Genomic DNA, 24,975 nt, shown 5'->3' on the forward strand with positions numbered 1-24,975 from the left:
GCTCTTCGCCGTACGTGAAGAGCCTGGTGACGCGAGGGTAGATGTCATGTGGTCTGGGAACGCCTCAGGGTCCTCCAGGAGGAGAAGGAGGGAGGCCTGTAGTACTTTGCTCATCCTGCTGCCTCTGAGACCTGCCCTCGGATGACAGGATGAAAATGGATTGATGTTCATAATGTACATATTTAAATGTAAACAATGACTCAACATTTTCTCTCGTCACCTGAGAGGCCTTCACAGCCTGTTGCTCAGATACCTGAGCCTGACATAAGGCAGGTGTATCCATGAGACAAAAGACGACGTTTACAGAAGGAAACCATCGATTTAAACCAACAGCTTTTTCATCCACAACAGTTTATCTTTCACAACGTAAATGATTCACTTCATATGAACCTCACACACACACACACACACACACACACACACACACACACACACACACACACACTCTCCTCTGCTGAGCACCCAGCAGTCATTACAGCCTGAATATCCAGATTTTCAGGTGCAGATGTGTCACACAGTGTTTCAGTGCTCAGTTTTCTCTGTGTAATATGAAGGACAACAACATCCTCCACCGTCAATATCCAGATCTTTGTCTCGCAGTGCACAGGAAGATAAAGTCAAAGATAGATTTCTGACAGATCTGGAGGAGGTACAGAGACACAGAGGAGAGAAAGGCTGAAGACAAAGTGTGGTGGACGTGTTCGGACTCATTGGCTAAAGCTTCTGTCAGAAGTCAAACACAGAGATGTGGTGAAAGCTGCAGCAGCTCCATAAGCAGCGTCTGAGACGTGTGAACACACAGAACAATGTGGTTTAACTGTGTCACTGCCTTTTAATAAAATAAACTCTGAGCTGAGTGAGTCGAAGCTCTCTGACGACGTCACCTCGTCTCTTTAAAATGCTGCTTTATTTAAAACCAACAATGAGACGTTTTCAGATTGTATCTTCTCTTCAGTGATGAAGCTTCATGATGTTCAGACAACAGAAGAATTTCATTCTGTCTTTTGAAACTACACACCTGTTTGACTCTCTTATTAACGACAACGTTCTGTGTTCATGTACACACACACACACACACACACACACACACACACACTGTCTGATAACAGTGGTGTTAAGGTTGAACAGATAAGCAGGTCTGATACAGCAGGTTGACCTCAAGTTCACATTCATGTATGAAAAGCTTGTCAAAGTGAAACCAGACAGAAACGTCCAGATGTCGCACAGGTGACACAGAGGGAGGAGTTTCACAGTCAGGTGGGACATCACACAGGTGAGGCCAGGTGCAGGTGGGCGGAGCAAAAGGCTGGAGAGCGAAGGCGTTAGCAGAGCAAACACTGTGGCAGTGAACATGTGGACATGGTAAATATACTGCAGGGCTGAGTAGAGGAAACGAGGACATGTGGCTGTGACTGAGGCTCACTGCTCTCTGAGGTGGATTCACAGGTACGTGGGATCGAACACACGTTATGAATGATTGTAGTTTTTACATGGAGCTTTTTTTAAGAAGGATTTTGGGTCATTTTACAACAAAAGCTGCTCTGTTGAACTTCTCTCCGTCACATCTGCTGTGCTCACTCTTATCTTAACTGTGAGAGAAACGTAATGGTGCATGTCGTTAAATGACACAGGTGAAACTATCAACCTTATCTGGACCACCATCTTTACTGGGCAGGTGGCGCTGCGGGTGTTCCTGCAGCTGCTCCTCAGGATCGAACCACTAATACAATCAGAACATGTCATGCAGATGATTGTGTCACTGACAGCATGACACCTGCCTGTGTTCACGTTAACTCAGACTAAGTATTAAGACATGAGCTGTTATTTACTGCTGCTTCACATGAGGCTGCTTCTGTTTGTGTTCTGTTGTTTCAGATGGGTTCAGCCTGTAAAGATCTTCTTCTTGTGTCGTCGTTGGCTGCTTTCATTTTTCTGGGGCTGTGTCTGGTGCGTACACATGGAGACGTGATCATCAGTGAGTCTCAGATTCATTTAATCCTATTCTCTCTTCTGTTTTAATCTTTGATGTTGGAAGGAATTAATTCAAATTGTTTTCACCAAATGGTCTTTATTGGTAAAACTCATCATGCCGCCATCTTGTTTCAGTGGAGCAGAACAAAGGTTAAATACAATAAAAATCACAGTGACCTTTCTATCTCCAGGGAAACATGCAGGTCTGCTGTAGAAACAGTTTTCAGGTCGGGACAGAAATGATCCTGTTGTTTGGTGTTTTCTCGTATCAGATCATTTCATCATGTTCCCGTCAAGATCTTCTGCTGCGACCATCAGCGCCATCACCATCATCATCACCATCACCATCACCATCACCATCACCATGGCAGTGACTGTCTTTGCTGCGTGGATTTGGAAATGTCGGGAGATCAGTGAGTCGACTCATCTGTCCCTGTAGGCTGTTGATGTGAGGGGACGCTCTGCTCAGTCGGTGTCCTGTCTGTCTCCAGGACTGCACAGAGACACATGAGACGAGTCTGTATAATATTTGATATGATGCAGCAGAGTGTCCTGCACTGTGTCTCCTGACTGCAACTTAAACATACAACATGTAAAACCTGAATAAAAACTACCGAGACTACTGACACAGCAGGATTGGATCAAATATAACCCTATTATTCATTCATTCATTCATTCATTCATTCATTATTATTGTTGTTATTATTATTATTGGGTGAGTTCAGTTTGAACATCGTCTACATGTTTCTCATTAGAGTTAGCGTGGCACATCCCACACACATGCAACAGGTTCAGTCACTGTAAGGTAAATACTAGTGTTGTAGTCAAGACCGAGACCGAGACCAAGACATTTAGAGACCGAGACATTTAGAGGCTGAGACATTTAGAGACCGAGACCGAGACAAGACCAAGACATTTAGAGACCAAGACATTTAGAGACCGAGACATTTAGAGGTTGAGACCAAGACATTACCAAGACATTTAGAGGTCGAGACCGAGACATTTAGAGGTCGAGACAAGACCAAGACATTTAGAGACCGAGACAAGATCAAGACATTTAGAGGTCAAGACAAGACCAAGACATTTAGAGACCAAGACAAGACCAAGACATTTAGAGGTCGAGACAAGACCAAGACATTTAGAGACCGAGACATTTAGAGGTTGAGACCAAGACATTACCAAGACATTTAGAGGTCGAGACAAGACCAAGACATTTAGAGACCGAGACAAGACCATGACATTTAGAGGTCGAGACATTACCAAGACATTTAGAGACCGAGACAAGACCAAGACATTTAGAGACTAAGACAAGACCAAGACATTTATAGGTCGAGACAAGACCAAGACATTTAGAGACCGAGACAAGACCAAGACATTTAGAGACCAAGACAAGACCAAGACATTTAGAGGTCGAGACCGAGACATTTAGAGGTCGAGACAAGACCAAGACATTTAGAGGTCGAGACCGAGACATTACCAAGACCGAGACATTTAGAGGTCGAGACAAGACCAAGACATTTACAGGTCGAGACAAGACCAAGACATTTAGAGGTTGAGACCGAGACATTACAGAGACCAAGTGATGGACTAAGAGTCTCATCCTACTCTCCAGTGTGCTATGTGTGAGCTCAGTCCTGCGTGTTCTTTAATGAAGCAATAGGAGAAGATATTCGGTCTCAGTTAATGTAGTTTATTAAGCAGTAAAGGAATAAAATTACAGAGCTCTGGGTCTCAACTTCACGTCCCTGACGAACAACAAAGGTGTGTCAGTTCACGAAGTCTGACCTCCTGTCCTTCCCCTGACCCAGTATATTTGAGCGTAACAGAGTGTCATTGTGCACGCAAGGCGTTGTCCTCTTCTCATTGGCAGTTCCACTTCCTCCTTCACCACACCACGCCCCTGCCTCCTGTTAATCTGACTCCTTCCCGCTGGCGGTGGGGGCGTGGTTCCTGTTTTGAAAGACAAGAGAACAACACAACTCCCTACACGTGCTGTACCTTACTATCTGTATATCACTTTCTATTCTTTTTACCATATATGAAACTAATTATCTAAGCATTGCGGTATGTGCTCCTCAGACTTCATGTCTCTTCCTCTCCTGTACTTCTCCACTTCTGCAAAGCAAACACATTCAGATCAGCTGAAATCATCTCAGTATTCTCATTGTTCACACATCTAAAACTTATATAGTGAAACACAACTTATAGTAAAACACATAACATCATTCTATTCCCAACACAAGACATTTAGAGGTCGAGACCGAGACATTACCGAGACAAGACCAAGACATTTAGAGGTCGAGACATTTAGAGGCCGAGACAAGACCGAGACATTTAGAGGTCGAGACATTTCAGAGACCATATATATCAAAGGAAAATCATAAGAAAACATCAAAATGTGAGTTTTTATTATTTCAATCAATAAAACAACAAAAACAATACCTGCTCTGTTGTTGCAGAGCACAATGAAACAACTCTCAGCAAACTTGTTGATTCACTTTGTGACAAAGTTCATCATATCAAACCTGACCTGACCTGATGAGTCACAATAACCCTTTCATTTCACAGAGAGGGAACGAAAAACAGTAAAGAACAAGAAATTAACCTTTGTATTGTCCTCCGGGGTCCCCATCTGTTCTGACTCTTCCTTCTCTCCTTCCTTCCTTCCTTTCTCTTTTTTCCTTCCTTCTTCCCCTCCCTCCCTGTCTTTCCTCCCTTCCTTCCTTCCTCCTTTCCTTCCTCTTTTCCTTCCTCCCTCCTTCTCTCTTTCTTTCCTTCCTTCCTCCCCTTCTTTTTCCTTCAGACATCTTTCAGGACGAGGAGTTCACGCAGCGTCTCCTCCTACCGTCTCCATCCTCTGTGTGCAGGGGGCGTGTCAGTCCCTCACACTGACAGCGGGCAGGTAGCAGCTGCAGCTGGGAAATCTTTATGCTGCCAATGATTTGAAGTTATCAGCTGTTTTTGAGATGGTCTTTTTCACTCTTATCAGTAAAGCACGGACAAAAAGCATCAGTGGTGGTCTCGACCCGTCTCGTTCAAAAAACCCGTGTCCGCCCAGTCCGAGACCGAGTAAAAATGCCCTCGATTCTGAAACGAGACCAAGACCCTCAAAAAATGGTCTCCAGACCAAGACCCTCAAAAAAGACCGATCTCGAGTACTACAACACTATAATACACCCCAGAAGCTGCATCACATTCAAAATAGAAATCTTTATTTATTACAAAAATAAAATCAGTTTCCAGTTCATCAGCTGAGTGCAAGACGAGTTTATAAACTTCGCTTTTGGTGATCAAAATAGTCGAGGTGTGCAAAACCAACAAAGACACAAAAGAAAACACCAAGTCAGCAGCAAACAGCACAATTAACCCCGTCTGACAGTTCATGCAACAAAACAAAAGCTATAAATCAGACAGTGAATAATAGTGACGGCCAAATGAAGCCTCATGAACCACTTTCTTCATTTTCTGACTCCACCAGATGGCGCTCTCGGTTTAAAGATAAAGCCTGAAGGAATGACAATGAAATGTGCTTTCAGACCTTTGTTGAACAGACAGCGCCATCCAGTGGCTTCAGAGTATAAAGACAGTGGTTCATGAAGCTTCATCTGGCCATCACTAGTAAATAAACCCGGCAGCCTCCTGTCTGAACCTGCTCAGGAAGCTCGACAACACAACATGATGCACAGCCTGCAACATAATGTAACCAGACATATTTTATTCAAATACAAAAACATGACACAAACTGTCCACATCCATCAGCACGCACTGTTCCCTCAGAGCAGGACACGTGTTTATAATAACATGACCTGCAGCAGGTTTGTGGATCAAATCCAAATTAAAGTCTGGGTCAGATTTTTTCCACAGAAGCTCCCTGAGGTTTGACATTCTCTGCTGGGTCAGAGGTCACAGTGTCTTCTCACACACCTTCAGACTGGAATGAAAACTGGTTTAGTTCTGTTCCAGTAAAGACTGGGTCATATTTAGGAACCTGAAACACACAGTCGAGTCCTCAGGTTTAACTCACCTGACACGTCCCCTCTGTACAAGTCTGTGACATCACACAAGTCACGTGACCAACAGGAAGTAGCAGCATTTGAGTTTCCTGAAGGCCAGGGGAGGACAGAAAGTAAGTTCCCTGTCTGAATGTGATCTCTCAGTTATTATGTTGCAGACACAGAGCTGAAGAAAAGCTTAGTTACAACATGCAGACGGTTTCACAGATTGAGCGTCAGAGTGTCCCTGAAACATCTGCAGACACTTTGGACTGACAGGGATTAATCCTCAGTTCAGACACAGTGACGCAGAGAATAGTGTTTGTGCTCATGACAGAAGCTCAGCAGGCTGCTGAAGATGTAAAACCTTTGCTGAATTAGAGCACATGTTTGTTTTTAATCTGATGTTCTCTCTCGTTGTTCCTCTGGAGAAGAAAAGAAAATGAGAGCTCTGGATGAAAACAAGGCAGCCCTCGAGCAAAGACTCGTCATGTCAGAGAGGAGCCTTCAGGATGAGGTCCAGAGCATTGATAACGTCATGGACTTTGGGTTCTCCAGTATCATGAGGATACTGGAGAACCAGAGGGAGCAGTTCAGACTGGATCTGGAAGACGTGCAGACGGAGATGGAGAAGATCAGGGAGAAGCTTCAGGTCCTGGAGAGGAACATAGCAGAGTGTGAAGAAAGACAGGAAATCCACAGCATTGAGGAATATTTGAGAGACAAGCAGAGGCTGTTAAGAGTCCAGTGGCAGCTGGAGAGGAGGAAGGAAGAGCTGGAGCAGCTGCAGCTGAACACAGAGAGGGTGCTGCAGAGTAGAGAGGCAGAAGGTCTGAAGCTGCTGACAGAGAGAACAGTGACATTAAAGACTGACATGAAGCAGCTACATGAACGACTGCAGCAGGTAGAGACAGAGAGGGAAGAGCTGCAGCGCTCCTGGTGTCTCATCTCATAAAGTTCACTGTGGTCACGTGTGGTGGGTTCAGGGTGTGTTCACACCTGCACAAACCAACCGAACAGGACAGGACAGGTGTGAACGCAGCATTAAAGTGCACCAGAAAGTGGCCCAACAGAAAGAGGCCTCAGTCCTCTTCTATATAATGCATACTGACATAGTTTGGTTTCACTTTGACAAACTGCTCCTCGTGCTGCGTCCTTGTCTGCATCTCTCTCTCTCTCTCTCTCTCTCTCTCTCTCTCTCTGTCTCTCTCTCTCTGTCTCATTGTGTCATACGGATTACTGTTAATTTATGATGCTGATCTGTTCTGTACGACATCTATTGCACGTCTGTCCGTCCTGGAAGAGGGATCCCTCCTCAGTTGCTCTTCCTGAGGTTTCTACCGTTTTTTTTCCCCGTTAAAGGGGTTTTTTTTGGGGAGTTTTTCCTGATCAGCTGTGAGGGTCATAAGGACAGAGGGATGTCGTATGCTGTAAAGCCCTGTGAGGCAAATTGTGATTTGTGATATTGGGCTTTATAAATAAAATTGATTGATTGATTGATTGATTGTCAGCGTTACAGATCAACATGGTTTTGTCTGTTTGTTAAAGCGTCCCAGGTCAACATCATGTGATCTAGACGGCTGAACTCAACGGCAAAGAGCAAAGTGAACCTGGAGCGCTTTGTGTTCACAGTGCACAGGTTAGTGAACCGCGTGGTGGACTTGAAGTGAACCGAACTCAAGAGGGGTCTGAGATCTCTCAGAGCGTTCACATATGTGCAAAAAATGTTGAGTCACTGCTCTGAGTCCGTTCAGACGGCTGAAAAGGACCAAATGTGATTATTAATTATTAAGTGATTGATAGGTGATATTAAGATTGAATATTAATTAGCAACAATCAAAGCTGAGAGTTTGATAGTGAAAAACTGTGACTGTGTGCTCTCTGCTGATGAACCACTCTTTATTATCTGACTCCACCAGATGGCGCTCTTGGTTGAAGGACTGACAGTGACGTGTGCTTCAGACCTTTGTTGAACAGACGGCGCCATCCAGTGGCTTCATTTGGCCATCACATATGCTAACAGTCCACCAACTGTCACCTGATCTTGGTTCAAATATTGCTTCATCCTGATTGGTGCTCACAAGTACCTGACATCACCTTTTTCAAACTGAGCCCCGCCCACTTTACACCAGTGACAGGAGCACAGTTTGGCCTCAGGTTTCAGCACTGAGTCATGAATGTGATCATCATTACATTCATGTGACTAAAACATCATGTTAAAGTCTCATCTTTTAAACTGTTCTTCACACATTGATTTCATTGTGTTGTGTCAGTTTTGTGCTGTGTGGTGTTTTATACCATGTGAATTTATTGATCTTCACCGAATTTATTCTTATTTCTTCACCGTCCCTTCTTTAACTACACTCAGCTAACAGAGGAAACAGAATGTGTTGATGATAAATAATAATCACCAACACTGCTGTGATTTTGGCAGAAAAAGTTCATTTCAGACTCAAACACTGACGGTTAGAAAGTACTGTATTATTTTCATCATCACTTTCTGTTCTCTGTCAACACTCTTGTGTCCCCGGTCGTCCCCTCCACGGACACGTGACTGACACATGTAACACCTGGTTCACTTTGTCAGACAGTCACTGTTCGGCTCAGGCAACAACACCCCTTGGTTAGGTTAGAAAAAACAAACATGTTTGGGATTAAAGTCAGTTGAATACGTGATGGAGGTGTGTCACATAACTGACATAAATATGTGACATAGCTGAACATCACAGCAGCAGTGGGCGCCGGGTGAAAGTCTGTTTGTTGGACTCATCACTGATTCTGTCCAAGAGTGCATCACTCCGCCATGACAGGTCGCTTTAAGGCCCATTTATGCTCCCTTTACGTACGAAAATGTATACGTCTGTTTCAAATGATGTTACCGTCACTGCCCACATACTTCCATGCATCCTTTACGTTGGCATGGATGTTAACCAATATATCCACCAGGGGGCAGCCCAGAGTCAAAAGTTTATGACAACAACAAACTCAAAAACAAACATGGCGACGAGCATCATTTCCAGTACTTTAGGATGTCCGCCGGGGCATTCGAAAACTTCTCTGGGTGGCCCCACACATCCAGCATGACAAGACGCACAACCTCTCCTCAAAAAGTTCAGCCATTGTTATTTCTTCTTCGTGTCTAACTAGAGCTACGTATCGGGTAGTGACAGCAACACTGCCCCCACGGTTCCCGGTGGTACTGCTCCATTTGGCCCGTTTCCATAAGCTTTACGGAAATGTGCAAAAATAGGGATGAAATGAACGCAGAGCGCGGACAGAAGGCTCCGTCTGTATCCGGATCCGTATTTAACGTTGAGCATAAATGGGCCTTTAGGCGTCGCTGTCTGATGCTGACATCACTGTGAAGGCAATGGTGTTTGACGACGTGGGAACAAGAACAGTCTGATGTTAGACACACAAACTGTGTGAAGGAAAGAACGAATTCAAAGATGCTTTTTATTCCTTGTGTAGCTTTCTAGTAGTGTTTTATATTTTGGTGTTTCATCTTACTTATTCAGGGAGTTTATGTTTATTCACATTCACATATCAAGGAAAACGTGTGAAGTTGAACTCACGAGAGACATGTGAAATGGGGTCACCCCAGAGAAGCTAATTAAAGCTTATAGGCGGGGGCCCAGACATATAACAGGTAACACACAAATTCAAGAACAACAAAACGACACATAGTCCCAGTAAAGAGCTCCACAAAGAAAAGAAGATGTTTCTTTAAGTTATTCTTAAAGGTGGAGACTGATTGTGATATTTGGATATTTGTATCAAGCTCGTTTCAGATCTGCGGTCCCCTGCACGCTACACTCAGACTAGTGGACTTTAGCCTTCATAAGATGCTTTTTTCTAGTGTCGTGTATGTGTAGTGGACAGCAGACTGGAACAAGGTCACACAATCGGTTATTTAAGCCATATACTACCTGGTACATCATACATGCATTGTGATAAATGTTACATTCTGAAAGCTTTAGTAGACCATGAGCATGAAAGAGTGGGTTTGTAGGGGCGTTGTAATGTGACCATGATAAAGCACGTAAAACTTTCTTTTGGAGAATCTGTAATTTCTGTAGATGGCTGGGAGAAGTGTTACACCATATGACATTGCAATAATTTATGTGGGGGTTAAATAAGGTTTTATATAAAGTAAGCAGTGCTGAGAGTGGGAGGAAGTGTCTTAGCTTAAAGAACAGACCAACGTATTTAGACAATTCTTTGGTTGTAGAGTTTATATGAGATTTGAAATTCAAGAACTCAATGTGGACCCCCAGGAGTCTAGTGGAGCAGACTCTCTCAATATCCTGCCCATTGATAGTAAGAGTAATAGGCAGATCATGCCGGTGATTTTTATGAGATCGGAAGAAAATGTAGTTAGTCTTTTTAATATTTATGGATAATTTGTTACATTTGAACCATGTGTCCACCTTCACTAGCTCTCTATTAATGATATGTTGCAGTTCAAGTGGATTCTTATGTGATAAAAATAGGTTTGTATCATCCGCAAACAGTATTTTGTGTAGTACAGATGAAGATTAAACGAAATCATTAACATACAGGATAAAGATGAGTGGCCCCAAAATAGAGCCCTGGGGAACACCAAATTTGATGGGTTTGCATAAAGATTTTTGACCATTTATACATACATATTGTTGTCTCCCATACATATAACTTCTAAACCAACTAAGTGCAACACCTCTGACACCATAGTGATGTAATTTGTTCAATAAAATCTCAAAATCAATGGTGTCAAAGGCCTTAGATAGATCCAGGAACACACCAATGCCACATTCACCTTTATCCATGGCATCATTAATCTTTTCAATAAGCTCAAGGACTGCCATACAAGTGGTGCTCTTTTTTCTAAAGCCATACTGAGATGGAGTAAGAATATTCAATTTATTCAAGTAATCACTGAGTCTATTGTGCACTACTCTCTCAAGGACTTTTGAGAGTGTAGGCTAGAAGGATATGGGACGGTAGTTTTTGTCACCAGACTTAAATACTGGTACCACTCTTGCAACCTTTGCCTTTTTTGGCACAACTCCAGATGATAAAGACAGATTTAAACAGTAAACAAGTGGATCGATGATTACATTAGCAATAGCTTTCAGGGTTTTGCTGCAAATATTATCCACCCCAGCTGTATAAGTACTTTTCAGGTTCATTATAATTTTGAGGACTTCATTTTTATCAGTTGGCTTCATGAAAAATGAATTCAAGTGTTCTCCTGGCAAATAATGTTTAAATGAAGCTCCACTTGGATGACTGATCCTACTGGAAAGATTTTCACCAATTGAAATAAAGTAATTATTGAAACTGTTAGCAAGATCATCAATGCCAGGAAGCACGGTGTTTTTCTGGCCTCTGTTAAGGACTTTATTTAGCACTTGCCAAGATTTCTTTGAGTTACCATGAGACGCTTTGATAAGTTCAGTGTAGTGATTTCTTTTACTCAGTCTCATAATGTGTGTAAGTTTATTCCTATATTTTGTGTATTTTTCCTTGTTAGTGTAACTTGGATTTTTTAGGTAGTGCTTATAGAGTTTATTTTTGTGGTTGATGGATTTCAATATGCCCTTTGTGAGCCAGGGATTTCGATCTGTGGTACTGCATTTGACAGTCTTCTCTGGAATGATAGTCTGGACAGAGTCAGTGATGTCATTAACTTTAATTTTTGTTGTGTGCCGTGTGTCCATCATCATACAGCCAAAGTCAAGAAATAATATAATGGGGAAATGATCAGAAATATCAGAGAGCACTACACCAGAATCCCATTTAGTATTTTGAATGTTTGTGATGATGTTGTCAGTAATTGACTGAGTAGTATGTGTTACTCTAGTAAATAAATTAATTGTGGGGAAAAATGAAAAAGAGTGTAAAGTATTAATGAAATCATTTTTAGCAGCATCATCCTTGGAGATATCTATGTTATAATCCCCAAGGATGACACAGGCTTTAATTTCCACATTTATGGAGAACAAAAGCTCATCCAGCTTGACCCTGAAGATATTAAGGTCAGTGTCAGGTGGGCGATAAATCACACCAACAGTAAGTTTTTTTACCATTACTTAAATTTGTCTCAACAAAGAGAGAGTCAGAGTAATCATCATCAATGTAAAGGTCATGACAAACATTTATCTGATACTTGGACTTTATGTAAAGACAAGTAGCCCCACCAGTCCTACCAAGTCTATTTTTGTAATATAAATTGTAGCCATCTAAGTTCAGGATGTCTACATATGAGCTGTCCTTTAACCATGTTTCAGTACATCCTATCACATCAAAACTACAGCCTGAGTTAGAGAGAAAAGAAACTAAATCATCATGATGTTTATTCAGACTTCTAATGTTTAGGTGCAGTAGTGAGTATTTATTATGATTACTGAGACATTTCAATTTCTCAGGGGCATCATAATTGCACCTTAAATTCCCATCAATGCTAATGCACTGCTGCACACAGTCTCCATCATGAATTAAATCATCAAAGCCCATATAAAGACTGACATTTATAAGTGAGACGGCTGTTGTGGTTTATTTCTGGGAACAAACAACAGGACAGACAGACAAGCAAACAAACAAACAAAATAGAAACAAACAAGCACCATAATGTCCTGTGCACAACAGGAGTGAGACAATAACAAAAAAGAGCGACAACCATGTCGCCTCCAACCTCCTCCATACAAGAGGAAATGGGTTAGGCTATAGGGTCAAGAGCCTAAGAAATAAAATAAGATAAGAAAAGAAAGTCCAAATCGTCCCAAAAAAATATAAGGCTCAGTTTTTAGTAGTTCGAGCGAGGTTGGTAGTGTACGATGTTCAAGTGATGTTTAACTTACAGCCATACAGCTAGTAAACAGTCTTACCTCTCTGCAGCTCGGCAGTTGTGATGCGCCTCTGCACACCTGTAGCCGGGCGCTCAGGCCTCTGGTGGAGATGGGGAAGGGGAGATGAAATCAGCGGCTTCTTTATGTCCGTAAAAGTGTGGATTTCGCTTCCCTTTATGAGCTTTATGGTAGCAGGGTAAAGCAGAAACGCCTTGTAGCCCTGTACACGGGCCTCATGCATCAGCTTGTAGCAAGGTTTACGACGCGCTGCAGTGGCTTCGCTGTAGTCAGGAGCAAACTTCAGCTGGAGGCCACCCACCGTAGGAGGATTTTCCCTGGCTGCATTCAAGACGCGGTCCCTGTCAGTGTAGCAGAGGAACTTCATTATCATCGGCCGGGGGCCGAGTTGTCTCCCGTCAGGCCGGAGTCCCGGCCGCCCGAGGCGGTGACATCTCATCAGCTCTGGGGGGAAAGCTACTGGATCAGCGAACCAAGTCGGGATCTTCTCTGTCAGGTAGGCGAGGGCGCTGTCCTTCTCCAGACCCTCTTTGAGGTTGAATAACAGCAGGTTGTCTCTGCGTGATCTGTCTTCAAATTCAACCAGCTTTTTATTCAAACTTTGGAAGTCCTTCTGACAGTCAGCTGTTGCTGTTGCAGTATTGTCGTATCCAAGCGGATTGTTTTGATTTCTTGACAAAACAGAGTTCATCTTATCAATTTGTTTTTCAAGTCTCTTCGCACGAGCCTCAGCTCTTTCATCAGCCTCTTTGAAATATTTGGCCAATATCTCCTCTGACACTGCTGCCAGGGCCACGTGTTCCTCGCCCAGCTCCGTGCGTATATTTGCCATTGTTCTTAGCTGAACAGCAGTTTTCCGCCTAGTTGTTGGCATAAACTTAGCAGATTGCAAAAAGACAAAGAGGACTACAGTATAGGTGGAAGGAAGTGCCCATATTATTAGTAATTCTTAAAGTTTGGTAGGAGGGTAGACGCTGTGGCTGTCAGACCTGTCCTCACATGACCGTCCACATCATCCTCTGACCTCCTGTTGCTAGCTACCTGTACCTGTATATATTAGACGTATTGTTGGAGCAGATCTCTGCACACAGAGTACATGTGCTCTGATCAAGGTCTGGACTCACTGATGCTTCCAGCACCTTGGTTATTCTTCTCCGGGTCGAGCAGTGGTTGTCCTCAACTTCTTAGACTTACACTGTCATGGTTGTATTTTTGATTCTGACTTTTTTGAGCTGTAATTTTGATTTATTGTTCTGTTTCTCTGCATGTTTGGTGTCTGATTGTTGTCACTTGTGCAGCAGCAGCAGCTCAGCACCGAGGCTCATGTGACTATCATGTGACTATCATGTGATTAAAAGTTTCCACAGGTAAAAGTAGTTTAAAGTCTCTTGTGTTACAAACTCTACGTATTAACGTATTAAGATCTTTGATGCTCATTTGTGTCACGAAGCCTGAGGGCCAAAGATGCTCGTACATACAGCACACTGTGTTCCTTTGACTGCAACATGGCCAACAGTGGCTGAAGAGTCGGTCTGTTTACATGATTTATCATCATTGCAGCTGCAGACTGTCACATACACTGGCATACTGGAAGGATAATAAATGAACAAATGTACTGCTAACTATCTTTTCTTTGTGGTTTAAGGATTTGTGCTTTTATTGATTGGTTGATGACATATTTGATCATGTTAACTGTTAAGATGACTTGGATCATGTCGTCTGTTTGTGAGATCATTCTCAGAACTCCAGGATGTTTTCACTGCTTCTTAAATCTGTAGTTTTCCAGCACAGTGTTGTGATTTTCCTCATACATGCTAACCAACACGCTCTCATCCCAAGGCGTCACATTTCAGCACTTCATCACTGAGTGTGTTTACATGGACAGTTTAATTCCCTTTTCATTCAGAATGAAAGTTCATTCCTATTAACAGTGATCTTGTAAACACCTAATTCAGAATGAAAATGGCCAATGTGATTGAAAATTCAATCCGATGTAAGGGGCTGGAATATTCCATTTCTAATTCCCAATGAAAGAATTTCTCTCACTTGTATACACTCATTCCTCTTTAAGTTCATTCCGGTCTTTCTGCACATGCTCGTTTCCTTGCGCTTCTGGTGCCATGACGTATATAGCGCGCGACTTATTGTGCTTCCATTCGCCACAGCACGGTCTTCTATCGGGGTCCGCTCATTATTCCGACATCCCTTTTTTTCCGAAATCTCATTTTTAATTGTTACAAAATAAGTGTTTCATGGTTAAGGTCTGGTCAGGTTTAGGCACAATAACTACTTGGTTAAGGTTTGGAAAAGATTGTGGTTTAGGTTAAAATTATAACTTTCAACATCGTTTCTACTTCCTCAAAACAGGGTGACTGTTGTCGTCATGGCAACAGTAAACAACACGACAGCACGGTCTCTTGCTGCTTTTTGCATTGCAACATTGAGATTTCGGAACAACGGGACTTTGGAACAGTGAGTTTAATATGGTTGGACCAATGGGATGTCGAAACATTGAGATTTCGGAACAATGGGTAATTTCTGGAATAATGGGATGTCGGAATTATGACATAGCACCCTTCTATCTCCCTTCTCCTCCTCAGCAGACGAAGTATTAGCAGAAAAAGCCTGAAAAAGGCACTAAGAACGGCGTCGTCAAGCATCTTGTTATCTGGAGCGAGGACTACAGTGTTTTCTTCTGGTAAACGTAAACACATAACATCCGCCCGCCCCCTATCCAATCAGAAACCTTCCCTGCCCCAAACCTTGCGCAGACCTGAATAAAGGCGATTAAACTGATCTCTGTGTAAACCCTCATTCAGAATGAATATTTCCCATGTAAACTACCTGGAAAGACTTTAATTCAGAATGAGAAGCCATCATGTAACCACACCCAGTGTCAGTCTACATGTTACTGTACACACTAGCTATCCTTCGACATCTGCCGTTGACGTTCCAGGCAGGAAACCAACATAAGCACGTGGTTAGTTTTATACAGGAAGCAAACAGCGTCCAGGGTTTGTTGGCCTCATCCACCACCCCTCCCTCCTCATAGGGACTTTCCAGCTCCATATATTACGTTGTTACCAGTTATCGATATAAAATGACGCCGTCCATCTGCACATCATGGTGCCACAGCAGGTGCCACAGCAGGTGCCACAGTAGGTGCCACAGTAGGTGCCACAGCAGGAGCCACAGCAGGAGCCACAGCAGGTGCCACAGTAGGTGCCACAGTAGGTGCCACAGAAGGTGCCACAGCAGGTGCCACAGTAGGTGCCAGGCAGCCACTGACATTTCTTAACACCATGAAACTCCATCTGGCTGCCTTACCAACTGAACACTGCTTCTGGCGTCGGTGTCTGACACTGAGGTCACTGACAAAGAGGTGGAATTCTACAACTTCAAACGAGATCAGGTCGTTGTAACACAACTAAAGAGAGCAAAGCTTGTATGAGTCACTCAGACTGACTGCAGAGGGCAGACTAGGACCTCTTCTTCATCACTTTGAATAAATGAGGGACGTTTATAACAAAATAAAGCTCAAGACACTGAATAAAGAGGCCTGTTAGCATGTGTCAGAGACAACACATGAACATGAGCATCGCAGGACACTTTCATGTCTTTGCTGGATTTCTGTAGATTATGTGATGCGATAGGAGGGGGTGGGGGGGCTTTACTCCACAGTATTGTGGTCCTTCACACTGTTGCTGTCTGTATTTCCAAGGTGCTCAACTTTGACATGTGTCAGTTATTTTGACACTGATTCAGTCTCACTACTTCAATATCAGCGACAGTGAAGGTTTGAAGATGATTTTTTTACCCACATAACAAAGCTGTGAGAGCAGATATTAGCACAGGGTCCCTCCACAGGACGTGTCTATACTGCAGAGGTAAGCCACACAGGAAGAGGAAGCTTTCATCGACATTAAACTTAGACTATGTTTGAGTCTGATGATCAGTCAGTCAGCAGGAGGACAACATGGAGGTCACAGCGCTCTGCGTCACACTGTGTGAGTACTGAGTCTGTCTTTAAGGGCCTTGATACAGTGTAGTGTAGTTAACACAGAGTGAAGGCGTCAATGTTGAGCAGTGTCACATGTTCATAGTTTAAGACCTGGAAAGAGACGATAATGTGTTTATGTCAAAACATTTGCAGTTTCCATGTTCGTCAGACATAAAGTGTTTGCTCTGGACACTTCTGGAAACCATGGATACGTTATATGTGTACATTATTCTGTAGCCGACATGTTGAAACTTCAGCTTCCTCTGGTGTGGTCAGGTTTGTCACAGAACACTTGGTTTTGGTTCTGAGGAGATCAGGTTTTGGCTTGAAGCACCCAAATTTGGTGGCACAAAAGCTGCTGGAAAAGTAGGAACAGGTCCGAGAAAAACACACACAGCTACTGTGGCTCACAGCTCCACCATGATCTGCTGAAGAGACCCAGGTCTTTAAAATTTACCATGAACACTGGTGCAAAGTGTCGCCAAAAACAACCTGGTCTCACTTTAAGTTGTTTAATACCAGCACTTGAGCAGTGACCTCCGACATCTATCAAACTCTGTTCTGTTTCCGAAGGAGGAAAAACATCAGTTAGCAGTGTTGTACCAACGTTGTGCTTTTATTTTGAAAGAGACTGTATGCAAACTTCTGTACAGATTTTGCATGTTCTCCCCATGTCAGCGTGGGTTTCCTCCAGGTGCTCCGACATGTTCTCCCCGTGTCAGCGTGGGTTTCCTCCAGGTGCTCTGACATGTTCTCCCCGTGTCAGCGTGGGTTTCCTCCAGGTGCTCCGACATGTTCTCCCCGTGTCAGTGTGGGTTTCCTCCAGGTGCTCCGACATGTTCTCCCTGTGTCAGCGTGGGTTTCCTCCAGGTGCTCTGACATGTTCTCCCCGTGTCAGCGTGGGTTTCCTCCAGGTGCTCCGACATGTTCTCCCCGTGTCAGTGTGGGTTTCCTCCAGGTGCTCTAACATGTTCTCCCCGTGTCAGCGTGGGTTTCCTCCAGGTGCTCTGACATGTTCTCCCTGTGTCAGCGTGGGTTTCCTCCAGGTGCTCTGACATGTTCTCCCTGTGTCAGCATGGGTTTCCTCCAGGTGCTCTGACATGTTCTCCCCGTGTCAGCGTGGGTTTCCTCCAGGTGCTCCGACATGTTCTCCCCGTGTCAGCGTGGGTTTCCTCCAGGTGCTCCGACATGTTCTCCCTGTGTCAGCGTGGGTTTCCTCCAGGTGCTCTGACATGTTCTCCCTGTGTAAGTGTGGGTTTCCTCCAGGTGCTCTGACATGTTCTCCCTGTGTCAGCGTGGGTTTCCTCCAGGTGCTCTGACATGTTCTCCCCATGTCAGCGGGTTTCCTCCAGGTGCTCTGACATGTTCTCCCTGTGTCAGCGTGGGTTTCCTCCAGGTGCTCCGACATGTTCTCCCTGTGTCAGTGTGGGTTTCCTCCAGGTGCTCTGACATGTTCTCCCTGTGTCAGTGTGGGTTTCCTCCAGGTGCTCTGACATGTTCTCCCTGTGTCAGCGTGGGTTTCCTCCAGGTGCTCTGACATGTTCTCCCCATGTCAGCGTGGGTTTCCTCCAGGTGCTCCGACATGTTCTCCCTGTGTCAGTGTGGGTTTCCTCCAGGTGCTTTATGTTGATCTTGAACAGTGGTGGTCAGTTTGGCAGCCATCTCATCTCTGTGTCACGCCATCCACCTTACTTTCAACCACCAAACGTCAAATTCAGCTCAGATACTACATTATGTTAGAGATATTGATATGCTCCATACGAGCTGTACACATATAAGGCATCCATGGTGGTAACTTGGCTGCTATGCTGCTTTATACTTGACTACATTTCAGAGGTGTATTTCGTCCTTTGAGCTTCACTCCTATCCAGCACATAGATTTGCTAAATACTCTGCAGATCAAGTGTGCACTTAAAAAATATCATTTATTTTACAGATTAAATTCCAAAACAATAGTCGTTGAAATAGTTTTTTAACAGCAGATATGTTTTTAATGCACATCTGATTTATTGATTTATTATTTCTTTATCTGTGTGCACAGTGATGAGTCTGTGGCTGCTGCTGGTGATGAAAGTTCAGGACAGTTTTTCTCAGAACGTGTGTAAGAACATGTTTAATATTTAACTCCATTGTTATTTTGCATCATTAACTCTCTGGATAATATCACAAACTTATCAGAGGCTGAGATTCAACTTAATGTTTGGTTTTGCCTAAAACTGTCCCCTCATGTCTCTGTTAACGTCTCCGTCTGTCTCGTTGGCATCAGACGCAGCTTTTCCTCATGTGGATCCAGCCAGACTTCAGTACTTTGAATACGAGTCCATCCATTTTAGCTGTGCGGGGTTTGATGGGTCTCGTGGATGGACAGTGATGAAAAAGATCCCAAATCAAAACAGCACATGTGGCACCAGCTGGGGAGCCTTCAATGGGTCCCACTGCAGCATCACCAATACCTACGTAGACGACAGTGGAGAGTACTGGTGTCGGATTGAAGGAAAGGCAACACTGTCAACATCACTGTTACAGGTAGGGTCACAGACACTGTGTTCACTCACATGCATGTTTGTATCGTTCATTCATATTGTTTAAAAAGTGTATTAATAGGACTCATGGCTTCCTATGGTGTCGGTGTTTACAGGCCCACAGAGGATGCTCACTAAAGTCCTCCAGCTAAGCAGCTTCAGACTGTGCTCGTTAGAGTCAGGTGACTGACAAGTGGGGCAACTCTGCAGATCAGCTGCTGGCCATTATATACAACTAATGTGAAATATCTGAATATGTTTTCAGGGAAACATGATGCAGAGCAAATTATGTTTAGTATTAAAGCAATGAGGAAATGTTGCAAATTAACAGACTGGCAAGTCGCAGAAATGTTGATACTTAAAGTAATAACAAAACAGGCAACCTGGCAATACAGCAACATTTAACCAAAAGCGCAGCCTTTCTGTAAACTTGAGCCTGGTCTCACTCTGAGGTCGACAGAATCCAGCTCTTGGGCAGTGACTTAAGGCGTCAGAAACCAACAAAAGAAAGCATCCCTTAACGTCGGCATGATACATGGCTGGTTGTGGTTATAGTTTAACATCACCCAGCGATGACGGGGAAACGCAGCGGTGAAAGGGCGAAAGTTAAGCCGATGAAACTCACAGTCAGGCTGTCGGGAGGGGTGACAGATGGATCCAGCAACCACACTTTCCTCTGAGAGTGTTAGCGGTCCTTCCCGTGTGATTCTAAAGCCAAACCCGGTTCTTATTCCCCGAAGCCAATAACGTGTTTCTGTTGCCTAAACCCAACCATGTGTGTGCTGTACCGACTTAGTGCTTTTTTTTTTTGACTGTATGAAAATGTTAAATTTGTATCTTGAAAGACAAGAACTTGACACGGCGTCTCAGAGCGTCAACAACCAACACGCTCAGGGTCCCTTGGACGTCATATGTGGACGTGGAAAGTCCATGACAGAACTTTCACGGTGTGGCGATATGCTGCCAGTCGGCACCTGTTGGAGCAGTGTGACACGTGGATGGACAGCGTCAGTTCATAAAGCAGTCAGATGGCACTTGTTGCGGCTCAGTTGGAAACACAGGAATGTCCCTGTAGAGTGGGCGGGGGGGGGGGGGGGGGGGGATGGGTCCAACAAATCCTGGACTTTCACGCGGGAGACCGGTGTTCACTTCCTGTACCATGATGTCTCTTTCTACAGCTAACCATGAGCTTTTGCTGGTGTTCTGGTGCTGGTTGGTCCTGGAACTAAACAGCTGATACCTTGCATGTAATATATAGCCATGAGAGGCGACTGTAAAGCGACAATAATAGAATCGTCTCTGAAAACCCAACAAACATGGACGCCTCATATCTGCCACAGTCTGTTGTCTGAAGCCATTTCCCTTCTCTACCATCTGTCCCACATGGTTTCAGGGTGTTAGTCATGGTCGGTTTGTAAAGTCTGGAAATTTCATGCTATTACATCATATTTATCAGGTACTTCCACTCGGATGGTCGTCTGTCACATGACGTGGGCCAATGAAAAACAACTTTCAGGGTGTCACAGATAAAATTATGATGTATGGCTACATCCTCCATCAACCTGCTGCACTATGATCACCAGTTTTCAGTTGTATATGTCTGTGAAGCTCCAACAGTCATGTCCATCAAACTAATAATGATAATAATAATGATATTGTATGTTGTTCAGCTGGCTCAGTGATCCTGGAGACTCCCGTCCCTCCTGTGATGGAGGGAGACACTGTGACTCTACGCTGCAGGAACAAGACAGCTTCTGCCAACATCTCTGCTTCCTTCTATAAAGATGGCCGCCTCATCCAGAACGTCTCTGCAGGAAACCTGACCATCCACAGTGTGTCCAAGTCTGATGAAGGACTGTACAGGTGTCTCATCTCTGGAGGTGGAGAGTCAGCAGAGAGCTGGCTGGCTGTCACAGGTGAGACATTAACCTGAATGAGATCCAACTCAAAGGCACCAACAGAAATGATTAAATCAGTACATGTGTGAAAGAAGCTTTCAGAGGGCGCCACAGCTCTGACACCAGCACTGTTGTTCCAGGACATCATGACGAGGCGATGCCCTTTTGTTCGGATGAACTTCCTGTTCTCCTCTACCTCCTCGTCAGGATGGTGGGCACAGTTTTATGGGTGGCTCTGCTGCTGTTGGTGCTGAGGAGATGTCACTCTGGGGAAAGTACACAGGTATTAACTGACATGCCAAAAGTAGCTGCTAGAAGCATTACGAGGCTATACGACATACATCAGCCAAAAACTACACATAGAGCAACGTCTTCCAGGTTTGTTGACCAGCTTTGGCAACAAAAACACTAACTCAAGTTGCATTTAATTGTATATTTAGACTCATTCAATCAGTACAATGATGAAGACTATGGAAATCTTCAGTGGTGGCTCATGTCATGGGCAGTACATGCGTCATCCATGTACATGTCATCCACAGGGGGCGCTACAGATGGGGGAAGAACAAAAATCAAAGTGATTATCTTTCACTAGTTTTTACTAAAACTGTTATTGCTTTTATTCTGAAATACGACATGAGGTCACAACAACATAATTACATGTCAGAGCCGACTAAATAACAGAGAAGCCCTTCACTTTACTTGCTCTCTGGGGGAGGTGGGCAGAGGTTCTGTTAAAGGTTGTTTCATAAATGTGTGTTATTGAGTTTGTGCTCATTCAAAGGTGTGAAGTGTGATGAAGGACTGGATCCATTTATTTTTTATAGTGTAGATTTCTGTGTTTCCCTGGAAACAAAGAATAAATAACAACAACAAACAACAAAAACATCTGTATCAGCTGTCGGTGAAACTGTAATTTACACATTGGTATCAGTATCAGCCCAGAATTTCCAAATCGGTGCATCAGTGGTTCAATTAGAAAATTAATTTGTACATTTTATTAATTAATTTACAGTCATGTATCATTTTATTGTTTATTCTTCTGAACAAGTTCATTTGTAGCTCTTTTTTATGGATAATTCATCGATATGATTATTTTAACACGTACTGTACAACATGTTACTGAAAGAAAATTAGCACATATATTTTATTTATTTTCTATTGCTAATGAAGTTGGTTATTTGCATTTTGGGTAATAAACATGCTGTAATTTAACTGTTGAGCTGCAGCAAACGACGTAGGGTGGTAAAAATATTGCAGCTTGGTGACAGAGTTGGATAAATAAATGTGGGTGTCGTCTGCGTAACATAATAGATTATCTTGTTTTATTTGTATTGTATAATTTGACCCTCTGCAGTGAGAGCTTTGAAGGTTTAATTAATGTGTCTTGGGAACTCTGCTTGTCGTATATGCAAAGATAATAAGTCTTTATTTTGTTATTACTGTAGTCTTGGTGATTGTTTAAAAACTTATAGTTTAAAATGAAATAACAGACACATTTGTCTTTTTTCTACAGCTGACCAATCTGGACAGAGAAGAAGCTCGACGAACCAAATAATGAGTGACGCTTCACACACTTTTAATGCACCTGGTCCCTTTTCACCCTGCATGCTCTCTGACATGATCATTATGTGTTCAATACGACGTGTTCTTTAAAGTAATGTACAGATTTATAACGTGTTTTGTATAGAAAATAACTCATTAGCATATTTTATGTCTTGGCTGGTGTGTCAGTCGTGTGCTGTGACCACTGAACAACACAAGATGAAGTTTCTCAGGAGTGAAGGTCAAGATATTTCTTGTGCTTAAAACACACCATCTGTCTGTAATCAGAATATCTTTCTTGTATCTCTTCTAATCTTAAACCCTGATGGAGCGCGTGCAGAGTAACCACAGCGCCTCTGCAGCTCTGTGAGGAGACGCTGTGGGTTTGTTTAAGTGAAGACTCGTCGAACTCAGAAGACTCAGGTCACGTTCTTTGGTTTTGATCTACACCTGCTCAGTGGTAGTGCTTAGTCACTTACCGTTTGTCATGTGTGCTGGAGTATTTTTATCGTGTGAAGCACTTTGTGTTGCATTCTGTTTGTATGAAAAGTGCTATATAAATTTATATAAATATATATATATATATTTATATATATATATATATATTGGTTGATAGCATTTGATCTCTTAAATATAGTTGAGCAGTGCACAGACAGATGAAGTGTGAATGCTCTGCTGTTTGTGGTGTTATTTCCACCAGTGTAGAAAAATAAAGAGCGAAGTGAAAGAATTTTAAGTTTATTTTGTTTCTGGACGTCCAGCATGAGATTTCCCATCTGTGTCACAGCAGACACACGAAACAAGGAGCTAAACCCTTTTATACTTCACACCCAAAACACAATTCATTTGGCACAAATCCAGTATTATTGTACAAATATAAAAGCAAAGCTGTGCAATCTGAAACGGTTCAGCATCCATTCATCCGTCATCAAACAGATCTGTGTGATCTCTGTGAACATGGAAGGGATGGATGGTCAAAGCATCTAAAAGCAGCTGGTTTCAGAATTCAGAAGCATCCGAGGGTTTTAGAGTCTAAATTGGGATCAATGGACCATTAGCATTTCTCCTTAAACATAATAACAATCCAGTCATTTCAATTACTACAAAGGTGTGAAGTGTGATGAAGGACTTATTTATTAACAATCATAAAAATACTTTGATTTAATTACTAAAATAGTGATAATAAATAACGTCAACATGTAAAAGACCTTTACGCAGACCTGTTGTTCTGTGACCACTGTAAATCACCGTAGAAAGTTTGTCAGGGTGAAAACAGCTCCTGTTTGTGTTCAGGTTTTGTCTGTCTGTGTCCACATACTCAGTATATCCACTCAGAGCGTGTCTTTAACCCGCTGCAGGAAAACCACACCATCACTGTACAGATATGAAAAGAGCCTGTGGGTCCTGTCAGGTCACTCACACCACACTGAAGCTGTGCACTTTGGTTTGATGCTGACAGCTGCTGAAACGTTGATGTCCTGAAATATTGTCTGCAGCTAAACACCAAGTGAGGACTAAATTAGTCACGGACAGGGTCAGAGAACGCAGAGTCTGACACACATGAACTTTGATGAACCTGAAGACACAGAAACAACACACGTATAGGAACATTTCAAACTCTCTGTGTCTGCAGTCGTGGCTGTAAAATACCTAAAGGTTTACAGTGACTGGACAACTGCAGCCTGTCCTCATTCAAGACTCGTCAAATATCACGGCTCTGTCAGTGACATCAGCGTCACACACTGACCCCAAATGGGAACTTTCACAGTGGTATGATCCGCCACCGGGCAGCATCAGTTGGTTACATGGCCAGATGGAACCGGTCACATCGGTGTCTGCGTCAGATTGAGACACTACCAGTGATGACCTGATATAAGGAGCTGGAAAGTCCCTACAGGGCAGGAGGAGTAGTGACATCACACCCTCACTGTGACCACGCCTCATCAACATATGGCGTCCAAGGTACCCTGGGTGTGTTGGTTGTTGACGTTCTGGGACGCCGTGTCAACTTCAGCCTGTTACATGCATTGTCTGTTTTCAAAATACACTTCTGTTTTCACAGGAAATGTACAGTTTGATACAGTCTCTTTCAAAATAAAAGCACTACGTCAGTACAACACCACCAACTGATGTTTTTTTCCTTCAACACACACACACACATGTGGTGATGTTTAGCCAACACACACACACACACACACACGT

The 24,975-nt window shown here is 43.3% G+C and overlaps 2 protein-coding genes across 4 annotated transcripts in view; both read left to right on the forward strand.

The window, feature by feature from the left end:
• The window catches only part of LOC117245757 (uncharacterized), a 55,427-nt gene extending 31,528 nt beyond the window's left edge, over window positions 1-23,899 (forward strand). The window contains exons 1-6 of one of the 3 annotated variants that reach the window (XM_078164550.1): window positions 16,563-16,818; window positions 18,853-18,912; window positions 19,078-19,337; window positions 21,004-21,249; window positions 21,372-21,514; window positions 22,745-23,899. In XM_078164550.1, coding sequence (XP_078020676.1) covers window positions 21,042-21,249; window positions 21,372-21,514; window positions 22,745-22,786 — 393 coding nt within the window. In that variant the 5' untranslated portion in view covers window positions 16,563-16,818; window positions 18,853-18,912; window positions 19,078-19,337; window positions 21,004-21,041 and the 3' untranslated portion in view covers window positions 22,787-23,899. Of the gene's footprint in view, window positions 1-16,562; window positions 16,819-18,852; window positions 18,913-19,077; window positions 19,338-21,003; window positions 21,250-21,371; window positions 21,515-22,744 lie in introns of those variants that run through there. The other 2 variants (XM_078164552.1, XM_078164551.1) reach the window with 2 other exon arrangements.
• On the forward strand, window positions 1,131-7,257 carry LOC117250954 (uncharacterized). Its single transcript, XM_078164541.1, has 4 exons — window positions 1,131-1,446; window positions 1,876-1,975; window positions 2,244-2,384; window positions 6,398-7,257. Exons 2-4 carry the CDS (start codon window positions 1,876-1,878, stop codon window positions 6,916-6,918), a joined length of 762 nt encoding a protein of 253 aa, XP_078020667.1. The 5' UTR covers window positions 1,131-1,446; the 3' UTR covers window positions 6,919-7,257.
• Window positions 23,900-24,975: the final 1,076 nt, after the last annotated feature.

The sequence above is a fragment of the Epinephelus lanceolatus genome, chromosome 22 (assembly GCF_041903045.1).
Source record: "Epinephelus lanceolatus isolate andai-2023 chromosome 22, ASM4190304v1, whole genome shotgun sequence".
Taxonomy (NCBI): domain Eukaryota; kingdom Metazoa; phylum Chordata; class Actinopteri; order Perciformes; family Serranidae; genus Epinephelus; species Epinephelus lanceolatus.

What these genes read in the sequence shown, in the direction of transcription:
- LOC117250954 (XM_078164541.1), top strand. Translation starts at nt 1,876, where the DNA reads ATGGGTTCAGCCTGTAAAGATCTTCTTCTTGTGTCGTCGTTGGCTGCT. An exon ending in ACATGGAGACGTGATCATCA is followed by an intron (nt 1,976 to 2,243) that starts GTGAGTCTCAGA and finishes TTCTCGTATCAG; the next exon opens with ATCATTTCATCATGTTCCCG. An exon ending in TTGGAAATGTCGGGAGATCA is followed by an intron (nt 2,385 to 6,397) that starts GTGAGTCGACTC and finishes CCTCTGGAGAAG; the next exon opens with AAAAGAAAATGAGAGCTCTG.